Raw genomic sequence first — 20342 nt, 5'->3', positions numbered from 1 at the left:
TTGGTGATGCAGGCACTCTAGGAACAGCGCTGCCCTCGTGTCTGGCGTCTGTCTGGCTGCAGGGCTCCTCCGTCGGTCGTCTACCTAGCCTGTCTGTCCTATAGAGCTCACTGGCTCGCGACTGGACGCGTTCGGGGCTTTTTGTGGGTACTCGTTGTACCTCTCTGGAGTCTGGGAGTGGTACGGTACACGATGAATGGATGGATAGTGTAGAGAGGGAAATTGTGGTGCTTCGGTTGTCTTGTCACAACAACCAGAACAACACAGCTGAGTGGTAAACGAAACAGACGAACGGGGATCCAAGCTGAATGGAAGAGTGGGTTTGACTGTGGGTTTTGCGCGGGCGTTTGCCGGGGATGAGCCAGGCCTGACGAGCCGTCGCTTGGTCAGTGGTGTGTGCTGACCACATTCGTTCACTTGCCGACGCCCTCCAATACCCGGGGTCATATCCACTGTTGGCTCGGATTTTTGTTTTCGTGTGCCCCCATCGAGTGTTGCCAGGGACAACTCCCAGCTCCAGCACACCTGAGCTCTTGGCGATTGGCCAATCACAGGAGCAGAAGCCCTTGAAAAGTGGCACCACGCTACCTCTAGACGGTGGAGCCGCCCGCTCACGGCACCATCCGGTTGGAAGAGTGAACCGCGCTGCGTTGGAGATCGCCAGCATCCAATTGGGGATCCGAGGCCTGGAGGAACCACCTGAGGGCCCTGTAATGGAGCTCTTATGTCGTTTCAAAACGTCACCGAGGAGCCATGACGGGACCTCGTCCAAGGCATCCAACAGGTCCAACAGGTCTCTCACAAACCTTGGTTTGGCCGGTGATTGCTTGCCGTATTGCTTGCGTTTCTGAATAATGGTTTCTTGCAAGTCTCGGCGGACAGGACGGTTTCGGAATGGCACAGAAATGGCACAGAAATGACAGACATTAGGCGCCCGTCTAACCCGTCTCTCCATCCGCCGTGACATTGGGAGCCCCCTGTCTCGTTCCACTGCTTGCATCTTTGTTTCGGTCTGTGGTATGTCGACTCTTATAACCGTCGCCGCCAGTCAGTCTATCTGCCGTCGACGTGTTTCGAACGCTGCCAATGTTTGCTGGCGACAGTCGTGGTTCGCATTGTCCTCGGTTGTGGGCGGTAGAGGTTTCGTGACGGCCATTGATGGACTTTTTCGCGTCATGTCGGTTCTCGAATCTCGAGTGAGACTGGCCATAGTCAGTAAGTCAGTCCTCCCAAGTAATCATGTTAGAGATAGAAGAGACATACTGATGGAAACAATCGCAGTCATTCCGATTTGTCTTGCAAAGAGTGTTGTAGCGTAGGTCGTTGGCGGTGTCAATGCTGTCGGCCAAATGACGCAAGTTGGCGACGAAAGACCCTACCTCTAAACATTGAGGCTCTACGATATTGAAGCGGGCCTAACCGAACTGTCCATTGTGACTTGGACAGTTCAAGAGACCTCCTTCCTAGAAGGAGAGGTGGAAGGCGTCTCCTCGTCCAAGTGGAAAGACCGCCTTCAAAAGTCAGGTGTCGCTGTTCGCTACTTCTGCTTGCGCGTGTGCGTTACGCAGACTGGATGCATAATTTGCACAACATGCACAACTCTGGAGCTTCTCCTTCGCTGACCCCCTCCGTTCTCAGCTCTCGAGGCAGGAACAACTCCCGTCCAAGAGTCCAACCTCATTTCTGACTCTTTCCTCTCAAAGAAGGATTGATGACTCAGCATTTTGCCTAGTGGCAGCCATCCTCTTCCTGTTCCTTAACAATTTCCATCCTTGTCCTTGTTCACCTCGACATTGATTGTCTGCCACCACTCTCCAACAATCACAGTCTTCGGCCGGCATTTCAAAAAGACTCTCGTCCTTCTCAGTCCATTGTCTACACACCTTGGACGGAACCGGAAACACTGTTGTCTTCCCCTTTGTTGTCCCCTTTGTTCACCATGTCCTCAATCCCCTTCACGGCCATAGTGCACCCTTCGAGCTTCTCACGCTCTGCTTTGTCTCACCGAGAAAGGACGTCCGAACAAAAGGGCCAGGGACAACCATAGCCCCCTCTCATCTGCAAGCTACGAGTGATATCTTATAGGGGAGAGAGCATGACTACTGGTCTACGTATGGCCATTCTTTTCAACCTACCTCTACGGCCAACAACACTCACACTCAGAATCTCTTTTCCAAAAAAATCGAGTGACAGATCCAAACGTCAATATGTCGAACGAGGTGTCTGAGGGGACTGACGCAGATCCTTGGGCGATACCCAAGTTCACCCAGGGCACCAACGTCTCCCGCGTCATCCCCAGAGCGAAATCCCCCAGCATCGTAGAATCCGATGCAGCAGTCCGTGCCTGGCGCAACAAGATCACCGAATTCTTCTTCAAGTGGCGCCGTCATGGAAATAATTCTCCCAGCGACTGGGATGGGGCAACCATGGACCGCCGAGTCAAGTCCCGCATCAGCAAAATCCCCATCAAATCCCCCTGGAAAGGTCCCGGCAATTACAGCGGCCTGGTCCGGCGTGGTATGAGAAGGAAGGTAGGGGCCTGGGGGTTTGGTGGCGGACCTCCAGAGAAGGAAGTCTGGGCACTGGCCAGAAGTAAATGGCTGGAAAAGCAGCTTCTGCGCATCAAAATGCGCCACATAAGGACTCTGGGATGGGGTGGCCTCGGTGTCGTCAACCTCTTTGAGCAAGAACGCCCAGATGGCCAGGTCATCAAAGTGGTGTGCAAGATAGACATCGACGGCGATAAGGGCTACCTTTCGAGCGAGATCGAAGCCCATATGGGCACTGCCGGAGCCAAGCATATCTCACAACGCATCCCCCCAGGCTATTTTGCGCGACCCAACGGTCAGCCTATCCAACCGGCACCCAATACTGTGCCTTCGTCCACCAGAAGGTCATTCGGCTCGGATTTGATGATGATAAGCAGCGACGATAAGGCCAAGGTGGGCAAGGGTAAACCCGATTCATCGCTCGACGCCATTCCTCTTTGGGACTCAAGACAAGTCTTGTTTCTCGAGTTTATGAGCCGCGGGGATCTCCGCAAGATAGTAGCACAAATTGCCGCTAATCTTACCACGTACGGCAACGCTCCACCACTTACTCTTTGGCATATTTTCGGCAGTCGTAAGTAGCTCAAGCCCCCTACATCATAATCACAATGACTAACACGAAAACACTATCACCAGTCTTCAAGGGCGTCGTAGGGCTGGCGTACCCGAGAGTATTTATGCCTGAGGAGTTCAAGAGCCCACATATGAGCGACTACATTGTGCCCCAAGCATCCGAAAGCTGCCTGCCCCTACCCAAATTGACACCATACTGCGAGCATAAAACCCTTGTCCACTTCGACCTCGATATGACCAACGTCCTGGTCGGGGACTATGACAGTTCTGAACACAACGCCACTCCGATAGCCAAGATCGCTGACCTCGGCCTGTGCCAAGTCTTTTGCGGCAACCAAGCCTCGTCCGAGTTTCGCTGGTCGTGCCGCAGGCGAGGCAAGAAAAGCATCTTCGCGCCCGAACAGTTCACCGAAGAGTGGGACCACGTCAAGGAGGGCCCGCGCGAATCCGGCGCCAAGACGGCGGGAAACTACAACTGGTGGACGAATCTCTACCAGGTCGGCATAATCATGTACTCGCTCATCACGCTCTTCGAGTTCGAGGCGCCGCCCACGCCGAACATGGCAGCCGTGAGATACCCAGACGGCTCGGAGAAGGAGGTGTGGGGATACGGCATGGACTTGCTCGTTTGTGGTTACAGTCACCTCGACTTCGACTTGGTGAACGCCGTTGCTGCGTGTCTCTGTTATGATCCGGCGGATAGGCCAGATCTGCACGACCTAGAGAAACTGATAAGGGCCAAGGTAACAGCGCAGCCGCCTGATGGTCCAGTGGCGAAGAAAGCGAGGGACTGGGGCAGGCGGTACTTCGAGGGGGCGCCGCCGCCGTCGTATAAGCCGGCGCCGTCGGGGAGGGAGAGACTCAGGCTTTGGCAGAACCCTGCCCCCGGAGGTGGCCGTGGGGGCCCAGCTAGACCGCCTGCAGCCTGGCAGCCTGGCGTTCAAGCTGGATTGGCGCAACAGCGTGCGGCTTCAGTCGCAAATTTTCCGAGACAACAGCGTGGTGATCCAGCCGAAAGGGGTCAGCAGCGTGCGGCTTCGGCCGCTGTTGTTCCGGGACAACAGCCTGGACTTCAAGCTGGAAGGGGGCAGCCACCTATGGCTCCGGCCTGGAGGGGACAACAGCCTGCAGCTCAAGCCGGAAGAGGGCAACCGCCTCAATTCCCAGCTTGGGGAGGGCAGAGGCCTCAATTTCCAGCAGGAAGAGGACAACCGCGTGCCCCTTCGGCGGCAATGGGTCCGGGACAACAGCCTGGCTTTCAAGCCGGAAGAGGTCAGCAGCGTGCGGCTTCGGCTGCAGTTCGTCCGGGGCCACAGGCTCGGTTCCCAGCCGGGAGAGGCCAGCAACCTGCGGCTCAAGCTGGGAGGGGACATCAGCGTGTGGCTTCGACCGCAACTATTCCAGGGCAGCAGCAGTCTCAATTTACAGCTGATAGGTGGCGACAAGCTGGGTTTCCAACCGGAGGGCAGCCTTCGGCTACGGGTCGAACTTCTCGAAGTTTTTTTCAAGCACCCTCTGGATTCCCAAATACAAGGGGAGGTTAGGCTACAGGTACGGTGTGTGCTGCTCAACTCGCTGGTTGAGACCGGGGTCATAGGGTGCGTTGAGAGAGGGTCCTTGGAGAGTGATGGGAGTTCGGTTTCTTTGTTTTTATGGTCTTGGGGTCTTGCATCTTGTTTTGGCTCAACCTTCACTCACATTGGCAAGTCTCGTTCTGCAATGTTCCCAAGTGCAAGTGCACATCTCCTTGCGCTGTTTGACTGAGGAGAGAAGGCCATGCGGACATGTTAGGAGGGGAGAATGGGGTCAAGCATGTTATGGAGTCATTTGGTTACAGGATGTCAATATTATTCTTTCTCGTCGTGCTTATGATCACCTTTCCGTCGTGGATCTTTCTGTGGATGAGCAATGAGCCTGGAGTGTTACTTGCATCATTCACGGCTGTTGAAGGCGGACGTAGGATGGCGAACCGTCCGAATCTGCAACCGAGCTGTACCAATGACCCTATTCTCGTGCCACTGGCAGTATTTTCAAGTTTTGTGGCGTGCATAGATATAACTGGACACAATCTTGGATGTTGTGTGTCCCACGGCTGCATGCATCGCGAATCACCCGTTAACGCCGTCTTCGCTTTCGGTATCATGGCACAGTCCGCACCTCTCCCCATCTTTGCTCCTCCGCTTTTCCCCAGCGAAACCGACGATCTCCCGTTGGCTGATTTGAAGTTTTCTTTAAACTGCTGACTCCATTGTCCGGGTGTGAGAGGGAATCGGGCACGGATCTGGCTTTCCGGACATGCAGTCGGGGGATGTCCGGCGTTGCATTTGCCTTTCCCGAACGTACAAGTCCATTTAGCCGTTTCCCCGACCCCACCCCGCCATGTACATCAAGTCCGAAAAGGGGGGATGGGCAAGACATTGGACTCACCCTCGTCACCCAAGGGACCAAAACATTGAAGGGAGTTGAGACAGCGGGGGTAAACAATTCGCTTCCCTTTGGTCGTTATCCCTTGGTACCGCCCATCTATCGCCAGACTCCCGCCAACAGCGACCGGGCGGGGACGCGGTGCGACCATGGACCGACCATGATCTGATAGACTACCGATATGCATATCGAAGCACTGCTGGCATGATATGCAGGGAGAACCAGAAGCATGATTGAGTGACTTCCGCCAGATGTCAATCTCGCAATAAATAGGATGGCGAAGCCGGACTCATTCCTCTCTCTTTCCTCCTGTTCCTCCCCTGCTCTCTGCATCCCACAACAACATCACTCCCATCCCATCACAACAAGCCACTCTCACCACCACCACCCAACTCAAACCCCCAAAATGCCCATCTCAATCCCCACCGCCTCCCTCGAAGGCAAAGTCGCCCTCGTCACCGGCGCCGGCCGCGGCATCGGGCGCGGCGTCGCCCTCGAGCTCGCCCGCCGCGGCGCCTCCGTAATCGTCAACTACGTGTCCTCGGCGGGCCCGGCCAACGAAGTCGTCAAAGAAATTGAGTCGTACAACAACGGCGCGCGCGCCATCGCCATCCAAGCCAACGTGCGGTCCGTGTCCGAAATCGACCGGCTCTTCGCCGAAGCCAAGCGGGCCTTCGGCCGCATCGACATCGTCATGTCCAACTCGGGCACCGAGTCCTGGGACCGCGTCGAAGACATCACCGAGGAGAAGTACGATTACGTGTTTGACCTCAACGCCAAGGCGCAGTTTTTCGTCGGGCAGGCGGCGTACAAGCATCTCGAACAAAACGGGCGGGTGGTTCTGATGACGAGTATCGCGGCGGGATTGATGGGGGTCAAGAATCATGCGCTTTATAATGCGAGTAAGATGGCCGTGCAGGGGTTTGTGAAGGCTTTTGCGACGGATTTTGGGGATAGAGGGATTACGGTTAATGGCGTGGCCCCCGGCGGGATTAAGTCAGATATGTTTGCGGAGAATGCGTGGCATTATATTCCCGGTGGAACGCCCGATTTGGGGAAGGACAAGATTGAGAGGATGATGGCGGAACATTGTCCGTTGGGCAGGTGTGCGGTGCCGGAGGATGTGGCGAGGGTGGTGGCGTTTTTGGCGTCGGAGGATGGGGGGTGGGTTAATGGTGAGTACCGTCCACTTTTACCTTTTACCTTGAAACTGGAAGGGTGAGAGGGAGACGTGATGCTAACGCTATACAACAGGCCAAATTATCACCATATCTGGTGGCTCTTCCCAGTAGATAATGTTCTCAGATGGGACGGAGCGTGGTAGGACGGTGGAGGATAAGTGAGGAGTGGTTTGTGGGGTGTTTGGTAACATATCGATGGAAAGGCATGAAAAGGTCGACCGGTCAAGATGATGATACAAGTAACGTGGATTTTGCAATACAATTTTGCATTTATTGTTCTCGAGTTCATCAAGGTACCTGCCTGCCTTGTTGATTATGTCCCTCCTTCCTCACTCGTGCTTCATGATATCTCTCTCCTCCATTAACAGTCATTCTTGACCCAATTGCTCCTTCCTGGATCCGACACTCGATCATAAATAACCCCTCTCTGGTTCTTGCCCGCTTCCTCCTCGACCTCCCCACCATCTCGCGGTCTCTCTTGCCTTTCCATGGGAAGTAACTACCCATTTCCTCTCATCAAATCATGAATGATCTCATCAATCGCCATAATCCCCTCCTCCCACATCTCGACCACATCTCTCAACTCCATCTCATCCATCTCCCTCAACACATTCTCCCTCTCCTCTCTCAATCTCTTCAGTTCCATCTCCACATTGTTGATGCGCTCCTTAATGCTCGCCTCGACTGCCGTCTTCTCCAGTGAAGCGAAATGGATGCGAAGTTCAGAGCCATACAGGGGTTTGGGTTCCTGATCTGAGGCGTTGCTTGGTGTAGTGAAGGCATTGCTGGGTGTAGCGAATGCATTACCAGGTGTAGCAAAGGCCTTGCTAGATGTATCGAAGGCATTACCGGGTGTATTAAATGCATCATTGGTAGGTGTAACGAAGGGCAAGCCGACGCGTGAAGCGAGTTGTCGCTGGCGGGGTTGGGAGAGGTGGCGCCAGTTCACGTCGTTCTCATCATCGAAGGGGAACTGCCCCTGCCCGTGACTCTCGCGTTTTTCGGCACTGCTATTGCCCCGTTGGCGCTGGCGGGAGGGGATGGGCTGGCGCTGACGCTGACGTCCCACTAGGGATGGGGTCTAGTTAACCCTTTCGTCGGCCATCTTGGGGACGATGTCCTTGGGGGTTTCCATCATCGCTTGATGATGGTGATTCTCAAGGTGACGGCGATGTGAGAATGCTCGCGAGACAACTCTGTCGTGAGATGTGCTCGACGTGTGTGTTGTCTTTGAGAAGTGGGGTTTGTGTTCTTGCGAAAAGACTCGGTTTGGGTTTGGTACCTTTGGTGATGACCGTGGAAAAGGTGGTGGTGGTTGTGGAAGGGGAGAGAAGTTGGAAGGGGAGAGAAGTAGAGAGACGGGGAAAGTATGTTGACAGCAACTCTTTTATTCTCCCCCGTCGACCCCTTGAAACACTCAACTCAGGTTCGAGGCTGCTCTGTCACGACCGGGATGCCCAGTTTAACTATTCACTCTCCAGAGCTCAGTCCTCAGCCAGGTTCGAATCATGGAAGGGTGAATGGTACCAGTACGGACACTGCCAGATCGTTGAACTGATAAGGAATACTGTGGGTAGAGGTAGGAAGGTTTCTTGTCGTTTCTATCTTGATTCTCGAGGTACGCTATATACTACTGTATCCCTCATCCTCATCCACTTCCCATTCGTCCCAAAGCTGATCTTCATTTATAAGCCGAGCAATTCGCCTGCGCGGACCACATACTATACGGGGTTGGCTCGAGTAGTGCCAGTTGACAGTCTCCTCTTCGTGGAGAGTATCCTCGTGCAAGCTACGATGCTGGGCGACGACGCGTGCTTGATTCTCTCGCCTAAGCCTGCCCGTTCTGGTGGATCTGGGGATGAAGCGGCAGACAGGTTTGCCGCTGGCGTTAAGCGGGGAGGCGTGACTGCGTGTGTTGTATTGAGAGGAAGAAGTACCGCTGGGCGCGGAAGTGGTCAAGGGATTGGCATCCATCTTTGGGTCAGTGACGCTGGCCGTGTCGGTGTCGGTGTCGATGGTATCTAGTTTGGTGGTAGTGTCGGCCTCGACAGCGGCTGTGACTGGCTTAAAAAGAGAAGGAGAAATAGAAGGAAAAATGGCCTGGCTGGACCGGCTAGCGCTACCGGTATCGGTGGGTTGGGTGTCGAGAACGTCCATGGCCGCGGCCGCAATGGCCTGTAGCAGATGTTGGGTTGAAGCCGACGCCGGATCAATGTGGCTGTTGGCAATGGTAGAGACGATATCTTTGAGGTCGTCCGTCATCTTGTCTTTTGAGGCGTCAACGAGGGTAGACTATGCAGCTGTTCAAAGGAGAGTGACGTTCTTTAGTCTTAAATAAGGTCCGAAAAAAAGACCAAGAAAGGAGTGGTGGTAGGGCAGAAGAGCAGTAGTCGAAAGGGCGTGCCTTTGACGGCATTTTATTCTTGTTCGTCAATCGACAGTCGCCTCAGGTCAAGTTTGTAAGTCGCAAACCTGGCGACTTCGAGCATTCACCATCCAAGAGACCACCACACTCAGGCTCGGCACGGTGCTATGGTAGGTCCATCACCACAACTTAACTTTGAACTGATGACTGACGCTAAACGGGCAGGTTTGTATTTGTTTTGGTTCATTAGAGCTCTCGCCATTCACCCTGTCTATTGTCGGCCTTAAGGAGGGGAGATCGATCCCCGTGAAGGGGGGAGCTCGACAGGCGCGTTATGGTCCCTTTGACGGATGAACTCATGATGTACGTCCAGCGGCGCTGCGGCAGGACTTGGACCATATAAGCCGAAGGTTCGGACCTTCCAACAACTCCCAGTAGCCGACGTGGTAGGTGTGCTGGTAGCCAGAAAACGCGCGGTATTTTCGTAGGTCGCAGCTGGGCACGAGTTCGACTCCTGCCCTGGGCGGCTGAGCTTTTTGACTTTTTTGTTCTTCTATTTTTGCATTTTGCTTTGTTGCCTGACTGATTATGGTCTAGAAACTCGTGATCAAGCGGTCTCATCGTGACTATTCCACTGGCTTGACACGGTCGCGTCACTCGTCTTCCGCAACACCTTCCTTGGTTTACATGTAGGCCGTGTCGCTCCTGCCTTTTTTTTTCATAACTTGATCATTCATTACAGTAACACTAATTCCGCTGACCTCAAAATCTCTGATCACGGAGGCATAGGTACCATCCTTTAACCCCTCGCCTCAACACGCAGTATCGACCTACACCACCTCTCATCCCCATCCTATTACTCCATCATCTCATCTTTCTCCCAAACTTCCTCCTCCACAGCATCTACCCCATCATCACTTGCCTCCTCCCACGACCATTTCGGAAAAGTCGTCTTCTCCCAACTTTCTTCCACAACATCACCCTCCCCATTGACATAAGTACGACTAATCTTCGCCCTCGGCATCCAAGCCTCTCCACAAGCTCCCATTCCCGACTCAGACTGCTTCTGCGCCTGACGCGCGGCTTCAGCAGCTTTTCCCGCAGCCACTCTCTCTTTGGTACGCCGAAGACAATGCCCGAAAAAGGCCATCGTCATCCTGTCCGTCTCCTCCTCCTTTGCCTCTTTCTCCGCTGTTGTGGTGTAGATGACTTTGGTGGTGCCGGGAACCTTTTCGATCATTGTTTTGTGCACTGTGGTGCCCATGGTGGGAGTCATGATTCCTGCCGGCTGGCGAGCCTGGTGGAAGCGCTTGCGTAAGGAGGGAGCAGAGCGGGATTTGGTGATGCGGTTGCTGGCTGAGTGACTGACGGCGTGGGAGTGGGAGTGGGAGTGAGAAGGGGAGTGGTGCTGGCTGGAGTGGTATAGGCTGAATTTGTAAAACCCGATGGGGTCGTCGCAGTTGAGGAGGTGATTTATGTCGAAGTCTTGGGACTGGGACTGGTGGTTGCTTGGAGCTGCGACGCTGCTGCTTCCGGCATTGGGGTTCGAGAAAGTGAGGCCTGTTGGGCTGGTGGCGTAGGCGTAACCGCCTGTTGGGTTGCCTGCTGCGAAGATGAAGGGGGCAGGGGGTGAAGATTGGGGTTGTTGTTGGCTGGCGACACTTTGAGTGTGCGAAGATGTGGTAGCCGTAAACGGCGTGACGACCCGGGCTTTGGGATTGAGGATCATATCCTCCATCTCTTGGGTAATTCGGTGGGTTGACTCCATGGTGGTGTTGGTGGTGTAAGGAGTAATGGCTCGGACTTTTGGCTTGATGGTTAGGCCCTCCATTTTCTGGGTGATATCATGCGCTGGATCCATGGTGCGTATATTTATGTCCTTGTCGGTTGGAGAAGTCTGACTGATTGGAAAGCGATGCGCTGGTCGCTTGTTGGAAATGGTTGAAGAGTGGGAGGAAGTACAAGCTGGCTTGCTCTGGAAGATGTTTTTGAAGAGGAAGAAACTGCCCTTGAAATGGGATTCACTGGCGTTCTCGTTTCTCTTCACCTGCCCTTGCAGATGGGGTAGAACCTTAACGAAAATACGGTGAATGGGACTCCGAAGCTGCTGAGAGGACGCAATTCCCACAACCTTTGTCAACCTGGTGCTTCTCCTCAGCTCGGTTTGGTACAGGCTTGCAATCCATGTTCCTTTGGTTTCTGCTGCCGGTTGCCAGGCTAACGCCTAGAGGTAAAGTCATGATCCAAGTGGCCAGTCATTGATTGCTTCTCTTCTTTCGAAAGCGGAAGGTACGTTACTGAAATATTGTTGTGGTGTTTTTCCTAGTTCCCTAGCTTCTCTTCTTCTCATTCCATTCACTGGCAACTAGGAGCAGGCTAGCAGCTCGCGGAGCCTTCCGAGGACTTGATGTCTCAACCGCCATCTCGCTGTCTCGGTTCGAGCTATTGCTGAATATCTTGACCATACCATTGTCGTACCTCCTCAATCCGTCATCACCGTATCCTCCTCCATCTCCATACCCTCCTCCATCTTCACATCCTCCTCCCCCTCCTCTTCCTCCTCGTTGATAACCCCCAAACTAGCCCCCTCCCTCTTCAACCCCAGCCTTTTCCTCAGGCCCTCACTAATGGCACCACCTCTATGGGCCCTCGTGGCCCTCCTGTCATGGCGCCTCTCCTTCTCCTTCAACCAACGCTTGAGCCCTTTAGATGCATCGCGTCGAAGAAATTTGTCGACGCCCATCCTCATTCTGTCACGGCATTTGGTGATGCTGGTGGTTCTGTGGCTGGGGTTGTTGGTGTTGCCGCTCCTGGCAAGGCTTTCGGCGAGGTTACGGGATATGGTCTTTAGGGGCTTGCGTAAGGGGATGTTGTCGGGGCTCTGAGGGCCGGTGGATGCTGTGAAAGGGGCGGCGATGGGGGTAGTTTCTGGCTTAGTGCTTTTGTCGTTGAGGTCGACTTCCGTGTTCTGTGTTTGGCCAAAAGACTGGCCATAAAGACCATAAGGAGTGCGGTTTGAACTAGGTGGGTGGGAGGCGTTGACGTCTTGAATCGGTGCTCGCATGGGAGGGTCGATGTTGAGCTTGGCCAGCTTCTGAACAACTTCTTTTGTCGAGTCCATTGCGTTTGTTCTTGATGACGGATCTTCTAGAGGGAGCTGAAAGGCTGCAGGGTTGAGCAGCTTGGTTTGGCGTGATTCCTGTCGGGATTATGCCGAGAACAGGAGCGGTATCAACAATGGTTTTAGCAGGAAGAATAGAAAGAATCTGTGGAGGGGAAGGATGGCCATGTTCCAAGCCCTGTGGCTGATACAATTAGATGCCTACCTAGGGCACCAGTATTCCATCCCATGATGCGTAGAAGCACCCACGGTGCAGAAACTTCAGTTGATGGAAAAAATACATGAGTTATGTGCAAATTCACTCCATCATATCTCCAGGACCGAAGTTGCTCATTAAGATCATAGGTAGAGGTAACTAACAAGTATCTCAAGGATTACCTCCTGTCCTCTCGCGACTGGAGCTTGACTTCCATTTGCATCATCAACCATTTGGTCACATGTCGTCCCTGCTTCGTTCTGAGATACCACCTTGAAGAGATTCATCATAGTTGTCCTGCTATTCCTTTATTCCTTGTCGTGTACTCCTGCTGTGCTTGACCCTGTCTGCGTTCTGTATGCCTCTTGCCCTCCTCTGATGTACAACTCTGGCGATCCTGTTCACTCCTCCATGACATCCTCATCCTCACCACTACCCCCCACGGACGCGTCCTCCCTCATCAAACCAGTTCTCTCTCGAATTCCCGCCAGTAAATGCTCCAAATCGTCTTCAGGAGCAGATAAGGTCTTCTTCGGCTCTTCCGTCAAAGAAAGAGAAGACAAAGAGCACAAGGTCAATTCTTGGTTGAGGGTGTCCACTCTGACGTTGATGTGCGCACGAAGTTTGGCAATCAGATCTCTGCGCTGCTCTCTCATGTGTTCGAGCTTCATTCTATTGCGAATACAATGCTTGGGAAGCGGATGGTCCATGTTCCCACCCATAGCCATTAAAGTCGAGTGGCGGTTGCGCATGTGGTGTTGAGCAGCGGTGTGCTTCTCGCAAGGGCGATCGCGGGCGGATTGGGAGATAGGGCGATGCCGGTGGGTCTTGTAATGCCCTGGAAACGGATGGGGGTGTTGGCAAATGTGAGGGAAGTGCTCAGCCTCCTGGGCTCGAGATGGGTGGATAAATGTGATGTTGACCTTTGGTCCCGCGGGGCTGCTGGACGGGCCGGGCATGGTCGGCTCGGTGGTTTGGGTGGACGGTCGCAGGGGCGAGCTTTGAGAGTGCATTGTAGACGGTCCAGGGTCGCTCAGAGCAGAGCGAACAGCGACATTATGACCAGATTTGGGAGACTTGATGGCCGACTGGTTTGGGGTAATGCTGAGCGCCTGCATGCCGTGGGCCATCTCGGTGGCAAACTTGCTGGTACTGGTGGGCTCCATCTTGACTCGATATTATCGCGGGACTGTTGCGAGAATGGTGAGTGAGTTCCTTTTCTGCGACGATGAAAGGATATTGGGCTGTTGATTCTTGCTGTGGCTTCGAATCAGGACCGCGAAAGTTGTGAAGAGGAGAAGAAAGGAAAGTTCAATTTCGAGAGTTGATGCGGTATCTATACGTTTGGCTAGGCAAAGAGTGAATGGTAAACCCCTTGGTGGAGTCACAAAGCCAAAAGCTGACGCAATACGTTCGGCGTTCAGGTTCTGATAGTGCAAGGTTGAAGTACGTACCGGAACCCGGATCTGGTAAATAGTATTTTCGCCACGTGTGGCTCGTTTGCAGGATCCTTTTGGTTCTATTGCCTACCCGTCCACCCGTTCCATCAACTCAGTGCTAATATTGGGAAGTCTGAACATCGGTCATTGAATTGCTAAAAGGAGCCTATAATAGGGCCACCAACCGTTAGAAACAACACATAGAGGTACATTGAGATTCAGGAATGACCCTAAGTTAGGCAACTTTGTATTTGTCTGGCCAAACCCTCCATCATTGATCAATCTAGATCCTAGTCTTTTCCTTCCACTTCATACTTCGCGCTGCGTTGGAAGCTCGATTGTCATAGCTACCTGCTAGGGTACAGTCATTGCCAATACATCGTCATCCAACTTGAGTCCCTTTCCGTTGCGTCCCCATCCTGCCTTTCGCTTCCTTCTCGCCCTGACATCCTGCCTACTCTTCCATCATAGTGTCGTCTGGGATATCTCCCAACACCGCCTCTTCTGTCATCAAGCCTGATATCTCCCACATCTCCTTCGTGATGTCTTCTCCCGCTACCCTCCCAAGCTCCCTCAGCGCTAGAAAGTATTCCACTAATTCCAGTCTAGCCCTGGCAGTATCTCTCTTCGCAAGCTTCCTCAGCGCCTCAAAGTATTCCAGTATAGCCCTGGGAATATCTGTCTTCGCAAGCTCCATCGCGTCTTTTCTGGCTCCCAGATGGACCCGGGTTTGGCATGCCTGGAGGCGGGCTTCGAGGTAACACTTGTGGTAGTAGAACCGGGTTTCCAGTTCCGGGTGAGTCGGAACTTGATGAGGGCGAGTAGAGGTCTTGGTTACGTTGTGTGGATTGACTGGACTTCCGCTGGAAGTGGTGTTCGCCATGTCTATGTCCTTGGTTGCGTCTGTGGCGGAGGTAGAGGGCCGGATGGGAGAGCTTTGTGTGGATGGAGCTTCAGCCTCGGAGCCAGAGGCGGCAGCAAAGCCATTAGGATGGTTGTGATGGCTGATATGGAGGGAGGCGAGGCTCAAGGCGGTCTCCGGTGTCTGGACTTTGTTGATGCTGAGACGCTCCATTTGTTGGACGACTTCGTTGTTCGCGCTGTTCATCTTGACTTGTTCCATAATGACTGCGCTTGACTCGAGGTAGTTGGTTTCGCCGATACGGTAGAAAGCACCTGCTAGGGACGTTGTTGTGTAAAGAAAGAATTTGCAAAGGGACAAGTTCAAGAGGGCGAACGCATGTATTTATGTGTTTCGCTTGGTTTCTGCTATGGAGTCTGCATGCGAAGTCGTGATGACCACGCACAGCGAAGGGTGCATTTGCTGTGCGATACTTCGCCGCTTTGCCGCATTCCCTGATTCCGTGCTTCCTGAAGTACCTCTATATCCGAAGCTGCGGGCCTACATGCAGAAGTCTACTGCAATCGTCGATAACCCTGATCCATCTTCAGCCTGTAAACCCTCGAAGGCACTGTTCGTCATGCAATCCTCCACCGTGCCGACGGCTTGCAACCACTGCCCCTCCGGCTCCTTCACCTTTCCCTCAATCCCACCATTCCCCCATCACCAACCTCCCTCGCGAATCGGGGCACCCCACCAGCCACAACCGCCATCTCCAGTCCCCTCCTCACTCATACTTCGCCATCCACTCATCCAATTCCCTCTGCCCGACAAGATGAGTCATCCCCACCTCCGCTACCGCACGCCAGAAGTCGCGCTCTCTCTCGGCTCTTACCGCTGCGGCCCTCTGCTCAGGGGTCATGACAACTTGGATGACGGGGGCTCTCTGTCTCGCCTCAAGCTGCCTCAACATATTGACTGTGGGTCTGTTGACCTGATGATTGACCTGGTGTATAGCCCTGCGAATGGCCTGAAGGCGCTGCTCGTAGTGGAGCCGGTTACGGAGGTTGGCGCGGTGGTTGGCAACACGGGGAGGGGCATGTCCGAGCGCGATAGCCTGGGCGCGGGTGAGGTTGGCCTGCTTGTTGGTGTTGACTCTGTAGGCGTCCTGGCGACGGAGGTGCGCCAAGTGGGTGTTGTTGGTGGTAGTTGAGGTGGCACCGGAGCCGGTGGTGTTTGCGACGTGGGGAGTGTTGTCGCTGGCAGAATGGGTAGAGTTAATCGAGGTACCTGTAGTGCTGCCGGAGGCATTGTGGACGACCTCGATGGCGGAGATGTGAGTCGAAGAAGCGGCATGGGTAGTAGTGCCCGTGTCAAGAGTCAGGCCCTCGAGCTCATGGGCGACTTGGTTGGTTGACTCCATTGCGTTTTTGGACGGGCGTTCGCCTGGAAGAGAGAATGTGATGCGTCTGCCGCGGTGCTGCAGGTGCGATTTGCAAGGAAAGAGGCGGTTTGAAAGTAGGGGGAGAAATCGCTAAAGGGAAAGACCGAAAGCGTTTTATCCTCGGTTGGTTGGCAGGTGTCTGCCGACTGATGCGTCTTGGCATCAATCGGAACCTGCACGCCGTTTGGGCATTCAGTGAATGCCATTTACTCAGATTCCGTCCGAATGTAGACTGGTATATACGTCACCGCAACCTGAATCCATATCAGTGAAGGGGTATATACAGCTTTTGCCGGCGGCATGTTAGGGCATAGGGTTTGGATGAATTTGTTGGAGACGGAAGACGACGACAGGAAAAGGCTTCATTTTACAGTGGTAACGGGAGAGGAGAAACCTGAACAGAAACAGGGCAGCCTAAATACCCAGGAAAGGAGTGCCAGTGAATGGCAAGCCCAGTGACTGGGCGCCCAGGGCACGTATCACCAACAGAATTGCTTGCTCCTCATTGCCGCTTGCGCATTGTTGGCTAGATTGGTGAATTGTGAAAGCGTCAGTTTGGAATCACCCTGTGTTTGCATATCTCCCTGCCCCGCTAGGTAGGATCAATGTTTTCGTTGTATGCCGTGTATTTCATCATCACAAAGCCAAGTTGACAGAGCTGTGTACAAGAGTTGCTGGTTAGAAGGCCAGAAGATGGGTAAGATCAATCTGAATGCCCAGCAACGTGCAACTCCAGCTCTCACTTCATAACGCCATCGCGATGCTGCTTATATCAATACCACCCCGTAACACCCGTATGCACAGTCTTGCAGTGATAAAATAAACCTTCCATTCTCTCGACACAATCTTGTGTAGCCACCTCAATGCTGGTTTAAACCCTCACCACATGCCACCTCACCCATACCTCACCACCCACTCCTCCAAGTGCCTTTGCCTCACCAGCCCAGTCATCCCCACCCTCCTCACCAATCACCACTTCCCAAAACTCCCACTCCCGTGAAACCCGCCTGTCCTTCTCCCCCGCGATCTTTCTGCTCTCCTAAGGAGACATGACAGCAATAATAGCAGCCCTCCTCGCCTCCCTCAACCGATTCAGCTTGTGTGTCTTCATGTCGGTTTCGTTTTTCCGACATATCAGCTTGCTCTGCATCCTGAAACACTTGGGGAGAGAACAGATGCGCTGCGCGACGTAAGGCCGGTTGTGGACCTTGACGCGGTACTGCACATGGTAGCTGGAGACAAGGGGAGGAACGTGAACGTGGCCGAGCGCGGTAGCCTGGGCGCGAACGAGGTTGACTTGGTTGCTGCTGTTGATTTTGTAGGCCTCTTGGCGACGGGATTCGAGGACGGTGCCGGAGCTGGTGGTGGCTGCGGCGTGGGGAGTGGTTGGGCCGGTTGAATGGGTAGTGCTGCCGCTGGAGGTGTAGTGGATGACCTCGGTGACGGAGATGTGAGTGGAAGATGAATCGTGCCTCTGGTCAATGCCTGTCTCGAGGCTCGGGCTCTCGGGCAGGTGGATGACTTGATCGGTTGACTCCATTGCGATGTTTGTTGGAATACTGGAAAGAGAGTAGTGGGTTTTCCGTAGTGCTGAAGGTGGGATGTACAAGGAAAGATGCGGTAGTGTGAAAATCCTCGATGAAGGGAGTTGCAAAGCATGGGATGAGATTTCAAAAAGGAAGAAAGTGGGAGCGTTTTATCCTCCTTTTGTGGACAGGTGCCTCAGGTTCTCCATGGATGCCAAGAGGCATCAATAAGAACGCGCACGTAGTTTGGCTATTGAGTGTACTTATTCACTCAGGCAGATTTCATCTGAATGTAGATGGGCACGAAGTACGTCACCACAGCCTTGATCCAGTGCAAGGGTATTTACAGCTTTTGCCGGCGGCATGTTAGGGCATACCCGTCAGGGCGTCATGGCTTGAAACGCCTCCTGACTTTGCCCTGCGTAGGGGACTAGGGGTTGGGTATGTCGAAGTGAACGGAGTGGATGTAAACACGAGGGCACAAGAGATGCAAAGAATGCTGGTGAACTTGTTGACTGAAGGAGCAAGAAGAAGGACGGACAAGGAGAGGGTGGGAGAACCCTCGATATACATGAGTGATCCATGTGTGGATCGACCAAAATGCCAAGGTAACATCTTGCTCAACAGGGTAAATTGCGTGCCCCTTCTTTCCATTTGCGCCTTGTTGGCGAGTTCTGCATTCGCGAAAAAGTCAGTTTGGAATCACGTTGTGTTTTGCATCAGATTTTCTTCTAGCCCCATTGCATTCAATGTTCTTGTTGTATGTGTACCTCATCATCGCAAAGCCAAGTTGAATGAGCTATGTAAAGAGTTCTGAAGGCCAGAAAATGTTCAACAACTTTGGTAGCCCAGAAAACAGAAACAGAAACCCCGCGCTCAATCCACAACGCCGTCGCGATGCTCACCTGCATGTTTCAATTCCATTCCGCAACATCCATATGTGCAATCTTGCTGTGATAAACCTCCAATTTGCTCAACATAACCCTCATGATATCGCTCAACGCCAATTGCAAACCCAAAGCCAGTAACTCCATACCCTTTCCGTCCCCAAACCCCGCCAGCTAGTTACCCCCGATTGATTCTCCCACCCTCTTCTGAACCCCCCAGTGACTTGCATCAAACCTTTCCACCACGTCCTCAGCCTGCTGTCACACCCCACTCACTTCCTCCTCCTCAACTCGCTCCCCTCCGCAAACTGATCTCAATGCTCAGCCCTGGCAGCAATGGCTGAAACTAACCTGATCTGTTGGCGATATCTAAGCTGCGCCCGAACCAAGTTGCGATGGTGCTCTTCTCTCGTGATGCCCGTCTCGCAGTTTGACTGTACACGCGTGTTGACGGGAGTCTGAGTCTGAGGCCGATGGTGGTGGGCTCTGCGGGTCTGGCGGTTTTCAATCTGGGCGCACTGCCTGAAGAAGCGAGGGGCTTCCTCGCGGGCCTGGCGGAAGGGGCGAGGGCGAGGGCGAGCTTGGGAGGCCTGGCGTGCGCGGATGTTGATCATGGCAATGGAGACAGTGCCGTGCCGATTTCTGTTGCACAGACGAGACCACTCGGCATGCTGGCGGCCGTGTGCCTCCAAGGCCCGGCGGTTCTGGAGGTGGAGTGGCCTGTTCTGGAGTGACAGGTTTCTGGTGGCGGTGATGATCTCGTCACTCATGATGACATCGTCGTCAGAGTCCTGGGTGGTGATGCCGGCGGTTGCGGTCTGACGCTGGAAGGTGTGAGATGCCGGAGCTTGAGTTGAAGTCTCAGAAGAGACAACGGGTTGGTTAACGATGCTCAAGGAAGGTCCATGGGGAGCTGAGGCTTCGTTGAGAATCTCTGCGGGACGAGAGGGGGCATTGGCGGCAATGCTTAGCCTGTCAAGGCGCTGGGTGACTGCAATGGTTGAGTCCATTGTGCTGTCTTTGATGTTTGGTGTTTGGTGTTTGTGTTGATACTAGAAATTTGGTAGAAAGTGGTGGGTGAAGTTGGGTGGTGATGTGGTTGGTGAAGGCGGGAGAAAGAAAGAGAAATCAGAATTTAAATGGGTGAAATTCAAAAAAAAAATTGAGGGGTTGGACCCCATCAGGTGAATGGGTGGACTGCTTTGCTTTCAGGTTCTGATCAGATTCTGATAACTTCAATACAAATCTGAATAAGATCAGATACCATAACCTTGCCGGCGGTTTCCTATTGTTTCTCCCAATGGTCTGTGCCCTTCACTCAGCTTGACCTGCTCCCCCGTCAGGTTGACTCTCTCGTTGCTCGTTGGGCTTCGTGGGCACATCAACAGTCAACTCTCGTGGTCGATTTTGGCCGCAACCCAAGCCAGACACTCCCTTTTCCCACGGATCATGTTAAGAGGCCCTGTTGTTATAGGTGGAGTTGTAATGCCTCCCGCTCACCTTCAACTTTTTGGCGGTATATATGATGCTTCTGTTGGTGAGTGAAGTCGCTTGTTTTGGGCCCTCCGGCTCTTGAAAGTAATGTTGAGATGCTCCAGGCAGCTGACTCCGTGTGGGAAAGTTGATGCGACAAGCTGAGAAGGAGAAAGCAATAAAGAGGTTTCCTGACCATGAAGGTAGGTTGGCAGGATTGAATATGCCACAGAATCCGTTTCCCACTACCGCCGGTTTCCACTTCTTGTCCCAGATGATGCAGTCACTTGTGGTTTGGGCATTCGGGAGAGCATTGTGCAATC

At 53.5% G+C, this 20342-nt stretch overlaps 10 protein-coding genes across 10 annotated transcripts; 2 read left to right on the top strand and 8 right to left on the bottom strand.

Annotated features, from left to right (window-relative positions):
- Positions 1-1965: 1965 nt before the first annotated feature.
- Positions 1966-4786, top strand: B0H65DRAFT_150320 (uncharacterized protein). The gene is made up of 2 exons (XM_062821072.1): positions 1966-3123; positions 3186-4786. Exons 1-2 carry the CDS (start codon positions 2208-2210, stop codon positions 4664-4666), a joined length of 2397 nt encoding a protein of 798 aa, XP_062682602.1. The 5' UTR covers positions 1966-2207; the 3' UTR covers positions 4667-4786.
- A 1166-nt stretch (positions 4787-5952) lies between these two features.
- Positions 5953-6838, top strand: B0H65DRAFT_507590 (putative tetrahydroxynaphthalene reductase; the record flags this gene model as incomplete). Its single annotated transcript, XM_062828148.1, has 2 exons — positions 5953-6721; positions 6801-6838. The coding sequence occupies 2 exons, from the start codon at positions 5953-5955 to the stop codon at positions 6836-6838; spliced, it is 807 nt and encodes a 268-aa protein (XP_062682601.1).
- A 250-nt stretch (positions 6839-7088) lies between these two features.
- Positions 7089-8989, bottom strand: B0H65DRAFT_570382 (uncharacterized protein; the record flags this gene model as incomplete). Its single annotated transcript, XM_062830450.1, has 2 exons — positions 7089-7795; positions 8455-8989. The coding sequence occupies 2 exons, from the start codon at positions 8987-8989 to the stop codon at positions 7227-7229; spliced, it is 1104 nt and encodes a 367-aa protein (XP_062682600.1). The 3' UTR covers positions 7089-7226.
- Positions 8990-9948: 959 nt separating this feature from the next.
- On the bottom strand, positions 9949-10953 carry B0H65DRAFT_423492 (uncharacterized protein; the record flags this gene model as incomplete). Its single annotated transcript, XM_062824460.1, has 1 exon — positions 9949-10953. The coding sequence occupies one exon, from the start codon at positions 10951-10953 to the stop codon at positions 9949-9951; it is 1005 nt and encodes a 334-aa protein (XP_062682599.1).
- A 621-nt stretch (positions 10954-11574) lies between these two features.
- B0H65DRAFT_547340 (uncharacterized protein) lies at positions 11575-12213 on the bottom strand (the record flags this gene model as incomplete). The annotated part of the gene is made up of 1 exon (XM_062829510.1): positions 11575-12213. One exon carries the CDS (start codon positions 12211-12213, stop codon positions 11575-11577), a length of 639 nt encoding a protein of 212 aa, XP_062682598.1.
- Positions 12214-12751: 538 nt separating this feature from the next.
- B0H65DRAFT_570378 (uncharacterized protein) lies at positions 12752-13632 on the bottom strand. The gene has a single exon (XM_062830449.1). The coding sequence runs from the start codon at positions 13573-13575 to the stop codon at positions 12811-12813; it is 765 nt and encodes a 254-aa protein (XP_062682597.1). The 5' UTR covers positions 13576-13632; the 3' UTR covers positions 12752-12810.
- Positions 13633-14302: 670 nt separating this feature from the next.
- B0H65DRAFT_547338 (uncharacterized protein) lies at positions 14303-14971 on the bottom strand (the record flags this gene model as incomplete). Its single annotated transcript, XM_062829509.1, has 1 exon — positions 14303-14971. The coding sequence occupies one exon, from the start codon at positions 14969-14971 to the stop codon at positions 14303-14305; it is 669 nt and encodes a 222-aa protein (XP_062682596.1).
- Positions 14972-15409: 438 nt separating this feature from the next.
- On the bottom strand, positions 15410-16183 carry B0H65DRAFT_460656 (uncharacterized protein). Its single transcript, XM_062826549.1, has one exon. It carries the CDS (start codon positions 16110-16112, stop codon positions 15477-15479), a length of 636 nt encoding a protein of 211 aa, XP_062682595.1. The 5' UTR covers positions 16113-16183; the 3' UTR covers positions 15410-15476.
- A 989-nt stretch (positions 16184-17172) lies between these two features.
- Positions 17173-17673, bottom strand: B0H65DRAFT_441131 (uncharacterized protein; the record flags this gene model as incomplete). Its single annotated transcript, XM_062825505.1, has 1 exon — positions 17173-17673. The coding sequence occupies one exon, from the start codon at positions 17671-17673 to the stop codon at positions 17173-17175; it is 501 nt and encodes a 166-aa protein (XP_062682594.1).
- A 1187-nt stretch (positions 17674-18860) lies between these two features.
- B0H65DRAFT_422453 (uncharacterized protein) lies at positions 18861-19556 on the bottom strand (the record flags this gene model as incomplete). The annotated part of the gene is made up of 1 exon (XM_062824403.1): positions 18861-19556. The coding sequence occupies one exon, from the start codon at positions 19554-19556 to the stop codon at positions 18861-18863; it is 696 nt and encodes a 231-aa protein (XP_062682593.1).
- Between the last annotated feature and the right edge of the window lie 786 nt (positions 19557-20342).

The sequence above is a fragment of the Neurospora tetraspora genome (genome assembly GCF_033439725.1).
Source record: "Neurospora tetraspora strain CBS 560.94 chromosome Unknown B0H65scaffold_3, whole genome shotgun sequence".
NCBI lineage: Eukaryota > Fungi > Ascomycota > Sordariomycetes > Sordariales > Sordariaceae > Neurospora > Neurospora tetraspora.
The sequence above is the reverse complement of the archived record's forward strand: the minus strand, read 5'-3'. Positions and strand labels throughout refer to the sequence as shown.